This window comes from Sinocyclocheilus grahami, unplaced genomic scaffold, assembly GCF_001515645.1.
Source record: "Sinocyclocheilus grahami isolate Dianchi unplaced genomic scaffold, SAMN03320097.WGS_v1.1 scaffold138.1, whole genome shotgun sequence".
Lineage (NCBI taxonomy): Eukaryota > Metazoa > Chordata > Actinopteri > Cypriniformes > Cyprinidae > Sinocyclocheilus > Sinocyclocheilus grahami.
The window spans coordinates 644,668-660,107 of NW_015505317.1; the positions used below are offsets into that span (position 1 = coordinate 644,668).

Genomic DNA, 15,440 nt, shown 5'->3' on the forward strand with positions numbered 1-15,440 from the left:
GCTACTACATGAACTCCATTGGTTTTATGAAAGAAATGCCAAATTTGTCACCACCATAAGATTTTGTGTTCCAATCATATATCAAAATACTTCAATGTGCCTCTTGAATAAAAGCTTTATAAACAATAACTTTTCGCCACCACCGTCAGATGTGTCAACTCCGTCAGTTCTGTCACCGCCGTCAGTTGAATATTTTGCTAATATTTCATTATATTTTATATTTGATGTGGAATTATTGGTCACATGTGAAAGTGTAATCTGTCTGCTAACACAAGAATGTGTTTTGAAATGTTAAAAACATCTTGAATGCTGTTAAAGATAAAGCTGAAATTATATTACACAGTCCAAGCTAAAAAAAAGCACATTTTGTTAAAAAAGAGAAAAGTTGGGAGGTTGTATCAAAGCATAGCTCAGTAGCTTAGTACATATAAGATACATAAATGTAGTTTCATTTGTGTGAGTACAAGGTTTTATTTTTTCAATTTTGCACCCTGTTTTGTCCCACTTCTCAAGAATGCTACGTTTATGAGAGAGAGAGAGAGAGAGAGAGAGAGAGAGAGAGAGAGAATATTTTATTCGTATAAACTGTTTTTTTTTTTTTCAAAAAATTTCATTGAACACTCTGCTGTACATTTCAGGCGAAACAAATACAAAAAAATTAATGCAAACCTCCAGCTTCAGAATTTGGTACTTTTGCTCTGATTAACCTGCTGTCAATGTGACTGGCTAAAAGCAAACAGACATGCTCATTTATCACAGAACAAACGACAAAATACCAAACTTACCGTGAGCTAAGTTTTGCGTCCTGCTTATATCTATAAAATCGTGTCAGATAAATCTGAAATCATTAATAGGAAAACGATGATTGTACACATAGATAAAAACAAACTATTCTCCATATGACAGAATGATGACCTTCTTCTTCTGGTAAATCGTGCAGCGAACAATTGCGCCACACCGCCGCCTGCTGCATGGAAGTCGAAAAGTACATTGTACTAGACTAGTAGGAGGCCATTTAAACACTTTATTATTAAATCTAGTTGAGCCTGCCAGTCAGCATGTCACCAGTACAGTACCAGTACATAATTTATGTATATGAGTTTTAAAGTAGTATTATTATACCAAATTTTATATAAATATATATGTATGTATGTGTGCATATATATATATATATATATGTGTATATATATATTTGCACATGCATATATATATATATGTATATATATATTTGCACATATTTAATACATATATATGTATTTGCACACCTTAATATAGAATTCATGTGAAGATGTTCCTCTATATTTGCCACATTGGTTTATTTTACAATGGCTTTGAACATGGCTCATCACAATTTAGAGCTGGAACCAGTTTTCTAAAGAGTAAATTAGCTATAATGGATCAATCTAAGTTACAGATTAACTTGGATTACTTTAATCAATCAAACATAATTTGAACGTATCATCTGGACAGCGATGTCTGAGTGTACTGTATGTAGTGAAGGCTCTGTGCTGTTGAGATTACTCATCCTCCTGCTCAGTGAGGTCAGCATGGCTGATCCTGATGCTGTAAAGCCCGTTGTCCTGAGATGGACCTTTGAGGCAAACCATGGGAGAGGTAAGCCATCTGATCAGACCATATGCCCCACAAAGGTTGCTGGGTTACCAAAAAGAAAACCCAGAATGTGTACAGCACACTGCAGGCCAATAGTGGATAATGGACAAGAACAGGCACGTGCACAGGTAGGGCTCAACCTGTGCAGAGCACATGCCCTTTTTGCCCTTACACTCCGAAGTGCCCTTTTTTTGGTGATGGTGTTTTTTTTTTTTTCAATAAATCAATGATATTGGTTACCCTTTACATCTGTCTGTCTACTTTACAAATATTTAGCTAATGAAAGGTATAAAAAAGAGCTTGTGACTAAATCTTGTTGGATCTGCTCAAACTGTCAGTAAACCTCATAACTCCACCCCACCGCGCCCATATAGCTACAACAAACAGCTGGTGATGAAAACGTAACTCCGCCGTTTTAATGACGGACAAAATGCACATTTGCGCACATTCGCTGGTCAAAAACCCCGTAACTGCATTTGAGTTTGCCACAAAGCGACTGAGTGATCCTCGTCACCTAGGTAAAATATATTTCTAAGAAATGTATGATTGCTGATACACTTAATTTATTAACATTTAATCGTATTATATGGTCGCATGGCTAATTCATGTTTACGCTGTTAATATGCATGTATTCTAGCTAGCTAATTTTATCTAATATTCTATACTCTCTGCTCGTCTTCAAATGTATAAATGTAGTAAAACCATGTTTTACTACAGTAATGTTGTTGTAACCAAAAAAAACTTTACAAAATCAAATCACTGAAATCTTTATACTGTATTTTATCATGCATAATGTAATGCATTATTACATAATTTTATTGAACTTTATGTGCGCAAAGCAGAGAAAAATGTAATTGTGTATATACTATATATATATATATATATATATATATAATCTTCAAAATATTGAATAAGAAAAAATTAATAGTACAAAAATAAAACGACACCAAAATTACAAAATATAACATTAAAAAGTCAGCCACACACACACACACACACACACACATACCAATAATAAATTCTTCCTTTCTCTTCCTTTTGTTACGTATTTGGCTCTTTAAAACAAGTAATTTAGTTTGTTCACACTGCATTATGAAAACGGATAAAAATACATACATTTTCATCCTATTAATTCAGTCAGTGGCTCAAGTGAAAAGATGACTTGTATGCTTCCGGTGGAGGAAGAACCAGACCTTGAGCTGATCTTACAGTCGGAAAAATTCAAGCAGGATCTGGCCGTGATGGAAAGAGTGGTTCTAGCCAATATCGTCCAGCCCAAGCTTGCTGCATACAGACAGCTGCCTGTAATAGAGGGTGATGTCTTTTGTATAGCATCTTTGATATGAAAAAAGATAAGAAGTTAATTGTAGCAGTAGTCTTGTTATGTCACTGTATTGAAATATTTTGATATAAACATTCATATTTGCTTGAATATGTATACTGCTGTGTTGAACAGACCCAGATTGTGTGCAGACACAAATGGAAGAGGAAAGCTGGACAGAGCAGTCTGAAAACTCCCTGAGTTTTACTAAACTACATTTACATTTAGTCATTTAGCAGACGCTTTTATCCAAAGCGACTTACAATTGGGGGATACATAAAGCGATTCTTCTTAAAGAGGCAAACAGACACAAGAAGTGGTTGTAATACCAAGTTCTTAGACATTGTTCAAATAAGTACAAGCTAGAAAGAGAAGGAATAAATAAAGAGAGAGAAACTTTTTTTATTTATTTATTTATTTTTTATGATGAAGTCAAGTAGCTTCGAAAGAGATGAGCTTTCAGCTGTCGCTTGAAAATTGTCAGGGATTCAGCATTCCGGATAGGGGTGGGAAGATCGTTCCACCAGCCAGGAGTGGTGAACGAGAATGTTCTGGAAAGTGATTTTGAGCCTCTCTGTGATGGTACCACGAGGCGTCGCTCACTAGCGGATCTCAGACTTCTGAAAGGGATGTAAATTCGTAGTAGTGAGTGGAAGTAGGCGGGTGCCGAGTCTGTGGCTGTTCTATATGCAAGCATCAACGTCTTGAACTTGATTCGTGCCGCGACCGGTAGCCAGTGCAAGGAGATAAAGAGAGGTGTAACATGGGAATAAAAGCGAGGCTCCTATCTTCTTGAATGGGGGAAACCAAAATCTACCAAATTTGTCAAGATTACATTTCAAGAATATATTTCAAGACGGCTATAAAAGCTAACAACAGCAATATCAAATACAAATTGTATTGTTATATCAGGCCAGTCCAGTTAATGTGCATGCACTCTCTACAGTAAACAAACTCTATCAAAAAGGCAACAGAGTGCAACATTCGGTTTCTGGAAGTAAAAAAATGCATTCATTTTCTCCATAGAGAATTGATTTTTAACAGTTTTGTGAAAACCTTTCAAGACAAACCCTCCATCAGCCTCAAGGTTATTAATTGTTGGTATAAGCTTTTGTTGAAGGCATCAGTCAGTTTTATTTTCTTTTAATAGTATTTAATCGCCTAATTCCAGGTAAAGAACACTACTCACAAATCCTGAAGAGAACATACACAGAGAAACATTTGATTAAGAGAATTAAAGCAAACAAAGAGCTCATCAGCTGACTACCCTATATGTGTGTTCGTGTCGGCTCTGTTAAAGTTGTATATGATACTGGTCAATAGTTTAGATTTTTTCTTTTCTTTTCTTTATGCAAAATAAAGAAAGTCTCTTTCTGCTTACCAAGGCTGCATTTATTTGATCAAAAATACTGTTAAAATAAATAATAATAATGATACTCTGAAATATTATCATATTTTCTATTTAAATATATTTTAACAAGTAATTCCTGTAATGTACAACTGTATTTTCAGCATAGATAGATAAGAACAAACGTCACAGGAAAGACATTTATAATGTTAAAAAAAAAGTTTTTATTTAAAAATTAATTTGAACTTTCTATTTATCTAAGAATCTTGAAAAAAACAAAGCATCACGTTTTCCACAAAAATACAAGGCAGCAAAAACAGTTTTCAACATAAACCATTAATAATAATTAAGCACCAGTAATAATTGATATTAGTTAATAGAGCATATTAAAATGATTGCTGAATGGCTCATGTGACACTGAAAATTGGAGCAATGGCTGCTTTTTCTGCTTTATATATGGGTCATTCCTGGGATTTTGTAATAGCCATGTGCCTGTATGATGGGACCCAGTGATGTTGTGTATATGGAGAAATTTGTAAACTAAACAAATATACTAAACATAATGATGCACTTTTTTATTGAAAAGTGTGCTTTTGATTTTTCTTTCAAATAAATAACACTAATATTTTATAGTCTAATTCAAAAACATCCATACATGTGGTGTAAGTGCCCCAAAAGTTATTTTTAGCCACTGTATTTTTTTCCCTGTGTTTGTATGCCGTAGCATGTCATATCATCTTGTGTTTCTGTGAATATTCTTTAAATAGGTTTGTTCATATCTTTCAGTGGCCTGACCGAATCTTTCATTGTGAGAGTGGAGTCACTGCGCTGGATTTCTCAGCTTGTAATGCCAATCAGTTGGTAGTAGGCATGTATGATGGCTCCATTGCCATCTATAATATACAGACTGCAGAACAGACACCCATCATTGACAGCAGGTGGGGCTGTGAGCATTCCTTTCAGCTACAGGAAGTTACAGGTTGTAACATAGTTACAATAGGTTTTTATACATCAGTGGTTCTCAATTAGTGGGTTGTGAAATTGCATGCATACAGCTAGGGTAGCAATATAAATAGACTTCAGAGACATCAAAGACCATACATTCAACCAAACTCTAATTTGTCTAAAATCTAGCCAAATTAGTTAAATGCCAACATCTGCCTATTTATTCCTCATATTCAGAAGATTCATTTATAAGTCTGTTAAATTACACTTATGTAATTTTGCATATTGCATTAGTTTTTTTATGATATGGAATTCACGATAATTTATACATTTCCATGAGTGATTTTAAGTAATTTTTGTTTACTTCTGTATGATAAACGATTTTGGTACTATGTTGTCACTTGTTAAAAAACAAAAATGTAAATAAATTAATAAATAAGCAAAACCAGTTGAGAATCGCTGATCTACATAACCTGAAAGTTATTTGGTGCCTTTATGGAGCGAATGCACATCAAAACTGTATTTTTGATCAAATGTATTATTGTAGAAATATTACAAAGATCCTTATACAGTTGCATAAACCTAGCCTCTTTGTTAAGACTGTGTCTTAAGAACTAGTTTGACCAACTAGCAGTTAGCCAAGGGTAATGACTCATTCTTTTATTCAAATTAGACCAATCTACATTTTTTTGTAACAGTGATGATCAATGATTTTTTGAACAATGATGATCAGTCTTAAAGAAAAAAATTAGATGCCTAACTTGTAAGACTAGTCTAAGCATTTTATGTAACTGGCCACAGATCTTTACTTAATTTTTTTAGTGCTCATTATGCTGTTGAATCTGAATTTGAGTTGACAGGATTGCAAGTCATTGTCAAGTCCTTGCAATATTGGAACACTGTTTGTGTACACAGTGACTGCGCTGACATGCACACGTGTCCAGTGTGGCAGCTCAGCTGGGTGGATCATGAGACAGGTCTGACTGGAGAGGATAAAGGGGAAATGCTCATCTCTGTATCAGGTGATGGAAGAATCAGCAAATGGATCCAATACAAAGGCCTGGAATGTGTTGGTATGTTCAAATGGAAAAAAAGTCATCACTTAATCACCTTTATATTTTTCAATTTTTCACTCTATAACACAAAATAAGAAAAAAAAAATGCCTTTAAATTTCATATTAAAGTCATATTTGTATCAAGGAGCAATCACGTTTATCTATGCTCTATGACATTTTTGCAGGCAAAATCCAGTAATTTCAATAGGAATCTGTGTGATTGCGTGTTTTGCATAAGGACAGAAAAGTTCCCATGCAGATGTGATTACACCTTAATAATGTACAAACTGGGCCTAAAACTAACATTTTGCCACACCTGCAATGGCCGATGACTTGAGAAAATTTACCGGCCATAAATATTTTTTAAGTACTATGAAACATTTATGTATGTAGGCCTGTTTATTTATATAACACTGTTTTATATACCTGCCAACGCTGATTTTTACTCACATTTGGAGCTTGGACAGTGTAAATTTTAGGCCCTGTGTACTAATATATATCATGAGGATACATTGAAACTATAGCACAATACTGACAAGTTTAGCTGCTTTTAGTTCAAATAGCCTCGTTTCTGTATGTTTGAGCCATGTGTTGACTAATTTGTAATTTGCCTGAGTTAGATCTGATGAAACTAAAGTCGCCTAACATGATAATGAACAACCAGCGGTGGAACCCGAAGATCTTATCCCTGGCTCCGGGACTGTGTTTCGGTTTCCATCCTAATGTGAGGCCTACATTGAGACTTGTTGTTAGCTCATGCACATGCCTATATTGAGGCTTGTCAATATTCGACAGGATTCAAAAATCTACCTGGCTGGAACAGAGAATGGTCATAATGGGCTCTTATTCATATAATGAGCAATTCTTGGAAGCTTACAAAGCCCACACAGTATGTAAAAATGTTTGTCTCATTTTTAAAGTGCCTTAAATGCTTATTGTTGCAAAACCGGGTTCTTCATGCATCTTTAAGCATTGAAACTTTATTTTCTTTCTCATCTATTCACTCTGCACCTTTCCCCATGGGTCCAGTCTATAGTATAAGGTAACATGGTCGCCGTTCTGTCCAGACATTTTCCTAAGTTGTTCTTCAGATTGGACTATTTATCTGTGGAGGCAGGACCTCCCGAAACCTGTGCTGTTTCACCTCTGGTCAGAAGGTTGTGTTTGATATCATGTGGTCCCCACACTTTGCTACTGTCTTTGGAGCTGTCAGTGAGGGCAAGGTGGAGATCTGGGACCTGAGAGTCAGCGGGTAAGATCTTGTGTTCTTCTATTGAATAACTTTTATCATTTTGAATAATAATAATAACATTATTAACAACTAATATGGGGTTTTCATTTTATTTTAACAATTTTTGGTGCTCAGTCTTTCTGTCCAGAAGTTTACAGTGTACTCCATTTTTTAACAGTCTGGACCCGACGATTGTGAGCATGACCAGTCCCGGAGTGAATCCGACGGCTCTGCTGTGCACCCCTGAGACAGACTGTGTTCTGGTGGGGGACAGTGAGGGGCAGGTCACTGTGTACAAGCTGAAGAACCTGCCAGCTGGAGGCAGCACACAGGTGAAGCCTTATCTGTTCAGTTCTATGTTGTTCGATCTGTGCCATACTCCAAGTAACCCATTTACTCAAACGTGGAAATCATTTATAGCTCTTGTGTAGGTGGAGATGTTGGAGGATGTAATTCGGTCCACACTGTCCAGTCAACACACATTAGGAAAGACTGATGGAGGCGAGGGTCAGGCTGTTTGTCTTTACCTCTTCATCATCATAATTTATATTCTCTGGCAGACTGAGCGACTCCATTTTACATAACAATGGGATTACAGCACATTGCCTGTTTGTGCCTTATTGTGCTTCTTTGTGGGAATAAATATACTCCTACAAAACAATAAGCAATCTTCTTAGGTAAATGTTTAAACACCTAGACTAAGTGTCTAAATCTTCCAATTAATTATAGCATGGTGATTTTTTTTGTAATACCAGAGATAACAGGCTTGTATTTCAAACAATATATTTTTGCAAGCATTTTTGCATTTAGGTATTGATTGGTAAGGAACACATTTTTCCCCACAATAGTCAAAGTACTATACTGTATTATCATATGGTAATATTTTTTTTCTTTCCATGGGAACCACAGACAGAATGTAAGTGTTTGTTCTATAGTAATGGACAGACAGTTTTATTACCACTTGGCCGCCACATATTACAGCTTATCTACAACATGAGGACCACATCACACTTTTAGAAATGACTCATTACTGAACTGTTTTTCTCTCTAACATCTCTGAAAAATCCATCATCTGAGCTTTTTAGTACAAATCAAACAATTTAGCGACGAAGATGCAACTCAGCTTAAATAAGGGAGCTTTTAAAAAGAACAGCTGTGACATTATGACAGGAAATGGATCCTGCTTGTTTACTAATTTATATGGGACTTTTTATCCATATGGCATATGGTAATTTTACATTTTAAAACACTTTCCCACATGGGGTTTTGTGTTGAAGGACAAGTTAATGTTCATAAATATTGTTTTGATTATTATATTATATTATATTCTATATTAAGTATGATTTCTGAAATAAATGAACATGTAATTAAGAGAAATTTGTCATATAATATCATATAATATAATATCCAGAGTGTTTCCCTGCCTTTGGCCTGAGATAGGCTCCAGCATTCTCATAACCCTAGCGGTTTGGAGGATAATATAATAATCAAAACAATGTTTCTGAATGTCAACTATCACTTCCGGTTATATTATATTATATTATATTATATTATATTAGTTTCAATACCTATTGCAGTCATTTTTAATTTAATGTAGCAAGAAATGGAAGGTAAAAACAAAAAAAAATTTACATTTACTATGTTTCTAAATTGTTAAAATTTAATTAACAGACATGTGTAATACAATATAATATAATACAATATATTGTGTTATGTTATATGTTATATCATATCATATCCAAGGTATTTCTCTGCTTTGACCTGAGACGCTAGGATAGGCTACAGTATTCCCACAAAGTTGTTTTGGAGCATATATAGTATAATAATTAAAGCAATATTTATGAATGTCAGCTTTTACTTGTAAGCTTATGATAGCTTAATGTGCCATGGATGTCCTTCAACACAAAATCTCATATATTATTTATATACCAATTTTGTCTGTTAATGAAGTTGTAATTGAATTCAGGAAACAAACTATTTCTTTCTCTTTGATGAAAAACTTTTCGCTTAATATTTTTCCTGTTATCATTCCTTGTATTGACCACAGACACATGTTATTTTGTCAGTAGAGATCATACTGTTAATCATCTCATGGGGCACATCAGCCATAAAACCATAATGGCTGGGATTATAGCCATATTGCTCATTTGCACTACTCCTTCTCATAGACCAACTAGGTTTAAGGGAACAGAATTTGATGGGCACATCAGCAGATAGTGGACATCTGTTTTGCTCGGGGAGCAGCGTTGGTCTTTATGTGACTAGATTATCCATTCATTAAGGAGAATATCATTGCAGTGAAACCATTAAACTGGAGATGTTAAGAGACAACAGCTTGTCCCTAAGGATGTAATTCCATTCCAGATTGGGGCAGTAAAGCACCTAAATACCTGCTGCCCTTTGTTTTCCGATTAAAGTTGTTTGACTTGAGGGGATCGAGTAAGTGTTGGGTGGGGTTTGGGCAGACTGGAATGGTCCAGCGTGAGCTGTCCAACATGCTGCCATAAATTGGGGTCATGTCCCATGAGCTAATCAGACGTTCGCCAGATCCGAGAGAGGTTGGCACTTGGCAGAAGATAGAGCGGACCTTAGAGAGACAGAACAGGAGGAACACGCTCTCTGAAGCCACTATGACAAGTTTTCATTCACCTGCACTACTGCTGCCTGTCCTGCTGCTGTGGGCTGCGTGTAGTGTGTCAGACGTGCAGGCTGATGTGAGGACAGTCAAGCTATGCGGCCGAGAGTTCATCCGTGCCATCGTCTACACGTGTGGGGGCTCCAGGTGGAGGAGGTTCAGCAGTCCGCAGGATATGGAAGGTGAGTTTTCCATAGCAGAGATTCATGCTAATTCTGAAAACATCATCATGTGCCTTAAATGCTGGTGTCAGTGTTGGGCTTTAGAACAAATCTAGTTAGTTTATATATGAAAAAGACTTTTTTCCCTATGCAAATGTATTAAATTAAACCTCTTTCTATATAAAATTAATAGTAGTTAATTGTCTGTTTCAATCATGTAAATGCAATCATTAGAAATATTCCACAAATGTACAAAAAGATGATCTAAAATAGTTCTAAAATAATAATTGTTGTATGTAAATAAGGATTTTATTACTAATATAATATTTCTTCTATCAACAGCCTCTGTCACCCTTCGGAAATTCTTAGTTTTAACTGAATCCAGATTAATAATTAAATGAGTGTAAAATAATTGAAAGAACTGGCAATTAAGATTATATAAGAAAAAGGGAGATATTTTATATTATTAAATATAAAAAAAAATAGTCAATATTTGGTGATATTGTACCATATTTATATACATTTAAAATATTTATTAATATATAAACATTAAAAAAATAAATTTTTGTATGTATATATTTAAATGTGTCAAATATACAGTAAAACAATGAAAAAATACATTCTAGTTTGTACAAGTATAGAAAACTAGAATGTATTTTTTCCTATATTTCTATGTACTGCTTATTTGGCTTTTATATTTTCTCTTAAACTGTTCTATAAGTTGCTAAGAAAAAAGTTTCTGCAAATGACCTACGATTGTAGGAGTATCTAAGCATCTCTTCTTCTTTCTTACCCTTCAAGTCTGATGATATTTAACAGAGCACTGCTTTAATTGTATCAGTGAGATCAAGTCTTCTCCAGTCAACAGATAAACAACGTCTGGTGATATTACATTCCCATTAGACTGACACAAGCTGAGTTAATGCAGAAAACTCCTGTGTCATTTTCACAGTGCAGCAAACATGCTCTCCTGTCTCAAGTCTGAGTAGATACAAAAGTTTCCAACATAACTTTGTATTTTGTGTTTGTGATTGCACAGGGTTTTTTAAAGGAGATCTAAGCAGTTCTGAGGATCTTAGTGAGAGTCTGGGATCTGACCTGACCAGGCGAGACCTGAATAACGTTTGTTGTCAGTTTGGCTGCAAGAAAAGTGACCTCACGTTGCTCTGCTGAGAACTGAATCTGTGTTTTTCTACTTGTCTCACTATATGTTTTCTTCCACATCGAGTCCAGATGAATATGAACACCTCTATAAGTGTACTCTAAGTGTACAGTCAGTTGTGATTCATATAACAGCTTAATTTGCCAGTAGATGATACTAATTTATGTAAAAAAACATGTCTAATTTGGGATTAGATCATTCTGCTTCACTTGTACTCTAAGCTGCACCATGAAAAGTGGTTTAATATCAAGTTACCAACAGCAGTAATCTTGCATTTAAAGTGTTTAATTATAACTTGTATTTTGCAAACTTTGTCAATAAACATTATTGCATATGCATGCATCAAAGGTGTTTATTTTCCCCCAACAAACCTGAAACTCACCAGTATGATTTCACAATATTTTATTGTCTGACTCCATAAGTTTTTTAACCAGTTTGGACCTAGCTGAGTATTGATATTAAACTATATTAAAATGTTCTGTATTAAATTAAATTATGAATTAAATATGATATTATAAAATTTCTGGCATAATATTTTACAGTGATATTAGTTGATACATTTTAAACATAACACAATACATCCACTTATCAGGCTTATATGTTTTATTGTTTTGGAAAGAGCAAAGTAATCTCAGTATCTCAGATCTTTGTTAACATTTTGTGTACAAACACAACTTGCACATGTTGCTGGGAAGAGATGATTTACACTTACCAGACAACACACACACACACACTCTTCCTCCTACACATACACAACTTCACACACACACACACACTCTTCCTCCTACACATGCACAACTTCACACACACACAAACTCTTGCTCCTACACATACACAACTTCACACACACACACACACACACACACACACACCCAAACGCAATTCAACATTCACACACAGCTCCACCTACATCTAAACTGACATGAGTTTTCTCATTTCTTTTTCGCAGCTGAGTGACGTTTCACTTTAAACCATGTAGACATACTGATTAAGCATTATACACAATTGAATTCATAGGTTTTTTTCTTTCAGCTGACAGACTCAAATTGTTCTTCGATTGAACTCTGCAATAAAAAACCCTATAGATACAGTGCTCAGAAAATATGCAATGCGGTGTTTACGGATGGCGGCGCTCATCCTTAACCTTAAATGTGGATGGAAACCTATGAATCACAAAGCACCAGTATATTCTTCTCCAAACCATCACAACGTCTACATCAGACACTCAAAGATGTAACCAAAATGTTTGTTCTTGACATTGAACATCAGAGCATCTGGGAAGTTAAACAGTAACACAGTGTTTTTTTCCTTTTAATTTTTTTTCCACAAGAAACAATATTTTTCACTTTATTCATAGGTTTAAACATTTAAAAAATATGCAGCTTATTTTCTCTTAAAGGACAATTCTTGAGATACATATACAAATGAAAAGAAAAGAAAAAGCGATTTTGGTCATTTAACCACTCGAGAACCTTGTCATCTCACAGAGACCGTTACCATTTGCAAAATAAAGATGTTCTGAAGCGCAGGGGCTCATGCTCAGGACACTCAATAACATGTGCTGCGGGGGAGAGGCTGGATACAAACACATCTGCATGAATGATAAAAGAATTTACAATGTCCAAAAGCTGACAATCCATGTTGAACTAATGCTATACATAACACTGTAATAACATCAAGCATGACGCATCTAGGTAGTTACAGTATCCTGTTTCATTTTCTCTTTTAAATGTCACCCCCTGACCCAATATAGCATAAATTTTCTGTTGCACTTGAGTTAAAAAAAATTATATCTGAAATAAATTTAAAAATTATACCTCGGCATTATACTGTACACAGCTTACCCAACTACACAGATAACAAAAAGTCAAAAACTTCAAGGATCCTAAATTATGATACCATTCAAAGTCTATTCATATACAGTGTAACTTGTTTTTTTTTTATACAACAAATCATGAAAAAATTAATAGAATTATGTCATGTAGCTACTCTGAGTCTAACACTGTTCCTTCGGGAACAACAGAAAGGCTATTTAACAACACAAGAAAACACCAAACGGCCTTCAAGATATATATTTTCAATTTAAAATGGTTTTCTGTTGAGGAAAATCATTTTTTTGTGAGTCTATTGCAAGCAGGAGATTTTTAAAGCTGAGGCTGTCTAAAAACAGATTTGACAAAATATAATTTCTATCATTTTCCATTTAATGAACCTGACTGCGGTGTGTAAATTTAAATGAGATATTCCTGAATACGTTTTCATAACTAAATAAGCTTGAACAATACCAAAATCCGATGCAGACCTCATACTACATGCAACAGTATAGCGCCATCTTGTGGCAGAGGCTCATTCCTCTTTTGTTCATCGTACTATTTTGCTACCTTGTTCGAAAATGTGATACTTTTGACAAACTGAATGCATAGAGTAATAAACACATCACATGTTCAGTATCACTTTTAGAGAAGGATACAGAGAATTCAGGTTCACGTAGGCACAGCCAATAACACGTCGAACAGAAATAGAGGCTTAACCTTATGAACAAACCCAGGTCGTTTAACTGCCTTAATACAGATGTTGCCAAGTGAATACAGTTCACAATTATAAGAAGTACACCCTAAAACGGTCCACATTTTACAATGCAATTTTACAATAATACTTCTGGAGTGTGTGTGTGAGGTCCACCTGTATTGTACATCTACAAATGTCAGGTTGGGGTCATGTCCTGTGTTTTAAATATTCAGAATTGGTCTGAAATATGCAGACTTGCATGGCGTTGTTTAGTTGTCTGCCATGTATTTTCCTATGATAAAAGCACACACAGTAACTTATTTTCACAATGCCTTGATAATCTCAAATTCTGACTCTCCAGAAGATTCCTAGTAAATGAATGATCAAAACAGATGTCGCTTGCATAACTCACCTGCTGCAAACCTCTTCTTGATGAGGGAAAAACGATATCCAAGGCCAACCAGCTCAATGTCACAGCCTGACAGAGTGCTGCCCTCACTGGTGAACTGCACTGCCACCGGGGCGGGTTTACTGGGACCCTCAGTCAGTTGGAAACGGGCCAGCAGAGATCCCACACCTGAAGATATAAAAAAAAGAGTGGATGGAAAAAAAGAGAAGCAATCAATTTATCATTATGTAGATAGTTTAGACCATTAAAAAGTTTGGAGTCAAACTTTTGACATTTATAATGTTACAAAATGTTTCAAATAAATGCTGTTCTTTTGGAATTTCTATTCATCAAAGAATCCTGAAAAAATTCCAAAATATTAAGCAGCATAATAAAACGATTTCTGATGGATCATGGATCTGGAGTATTGGCTGTTGAAAATTCAGTTTTGCCATCAAACATTTTCAAATATATTATGATAGAATACATTTATTTTTAGTGCCGTCAAACGATTAATCGCATCCAAAATAAAAGTTTTTGTTTACATAATATATGTGTGTGTACTGTGTATATTTATGATGTATATATAAAGACACATACAGCATATATTGAGAAAATATTTACATGTTTATATTTATATTCATATAAATTATATCATATATAAATATATTTAATATATAAATGTAACATTTTTACATTTTACACACTGGTAACATATTTTTCTTAAATATATACATGTGTGTGTATTTATATATATATACATAAACATACATAGTATACACACATATATTATGCAAACAAAAACTTTTATTTTGGATGCGATTAATCGTGAATCATTGCGATTAATCGTTTGACAGCACTATTTATTTTATATTGTAATAATATGTTTTACAATATTAAAAATATTACTGTTTTTATTTTTGATCACATAAATGAAGCCTTGCAGAGCATAAGAAACTTCTTTTAAAGACTAAGTAAAAAAAATCTTTCAGATCCCAAACTTTTGAACAACAGTGTATATATATATATATATATATATATATATATATATATATATATATATATATATATATAT

General features: G+C 34.5%; 3 protein-coding genes and 1 pseudogene across 6 annotated transcripts in view; 2 read left to right on the forward strand and 2 right to left on the reverse strand.

The window, feature by feature from the left end:
• LOC107591164 (probable proline--tRNA ligase, mitochondrial) overlaps positions 1-978 on the reverse strand; it is a 4,098-nt gene extending 3,120 nt beyond the window's left edge. For 2 of the 4 annotated variants that reach the window (XM_016280220.1, XM_016280219.1), the window contains exon 1: positions 786-964. Coding sequence is in view for 1 of the 4 variants with exons in the window: in XM_016280218.1 (XP_016135704.1) it covers positions 786-815; positions 916-973 (88 nt within the window). In the remaining 3 variants the exon portion in view is untranslated. Of the gene's footprint in view, positions 1-785 lie in introns of all 4 variants that reach the window. The other 2 variants (XM_016280218.1, XM_016280221.1) reach the window with 2 other exon arrangements.
• A 569-nt stretch (positions 979-1,547) lies between these two features.
• Positions 1,548-8,182, forward strand: LOC107591195 (WD repeat-containing protein 78-like; annotated as a pseudogene).
• A 1,368-nt stretch (positions 8,183-9,550) lies between these two features.
• On the forward strand, positions 9,551-11,728 carry LOC107591205 (relaxin-3-like). Its single transcript, XM_016280286.1, has 2 exons — positions 9,551-10,328; positions 11,347-11,728. The coding sequence occupies exons 1-2, from the start codon at positions 10,028-10,030 to the stop codon at positions 11,478-11,480; spliced, it is 435 nt and encodes a 144-aa protein (XP_016135772.1). The 5' UTR covers positions 9,551-10,027; the 3' UTR covers positions 11,481-11,728.
• A 554-nt stretch (positions 11,729-12,282) lies between these two features.
• The window catches only part of LOC107591196 (SH3-containing GRB2-like protein 3-interacting protein 1), a 104,741-nt gene continuing 101,583 nt past the window's right edge, over positions 12,283-15,440 (reverse strand). The window contains exons 27-28 of the mRNA XM_016280277.1: positions 14,390-14,554; positions 12,283-14,269 (exon numbers count right to left, since the gene is read on the reverse strand). Coding sequence (XP_016135763.1) covers positions 14,247-14,269; positions 14,390-14,554 — 188 coding nt within the window. The 3' untranslated portion in view covers positions 12,283-14,246. The remainder of the gene's footprint in view (positions 14,270-14,389; positions 14,555-15,440) is intronic.

Bases quoted from the DNA above. Each gene is read 5' to 3' on its own strand.
- LOC107591205 (XM_016280286.1), top strand. From the start codon at position 10,028: ATGTCCCATGAGCTAATCAGACGTTCGCCAGATCCGAGAGAGGTTGGC. The intron at 10,329-11,346 runs GTGAGTTTTCCA...GTGATTGCACAG, and splicing joins CAGTCCGCAGGATATGGAAG to GGTTTTTTAAAGGAGATCTA.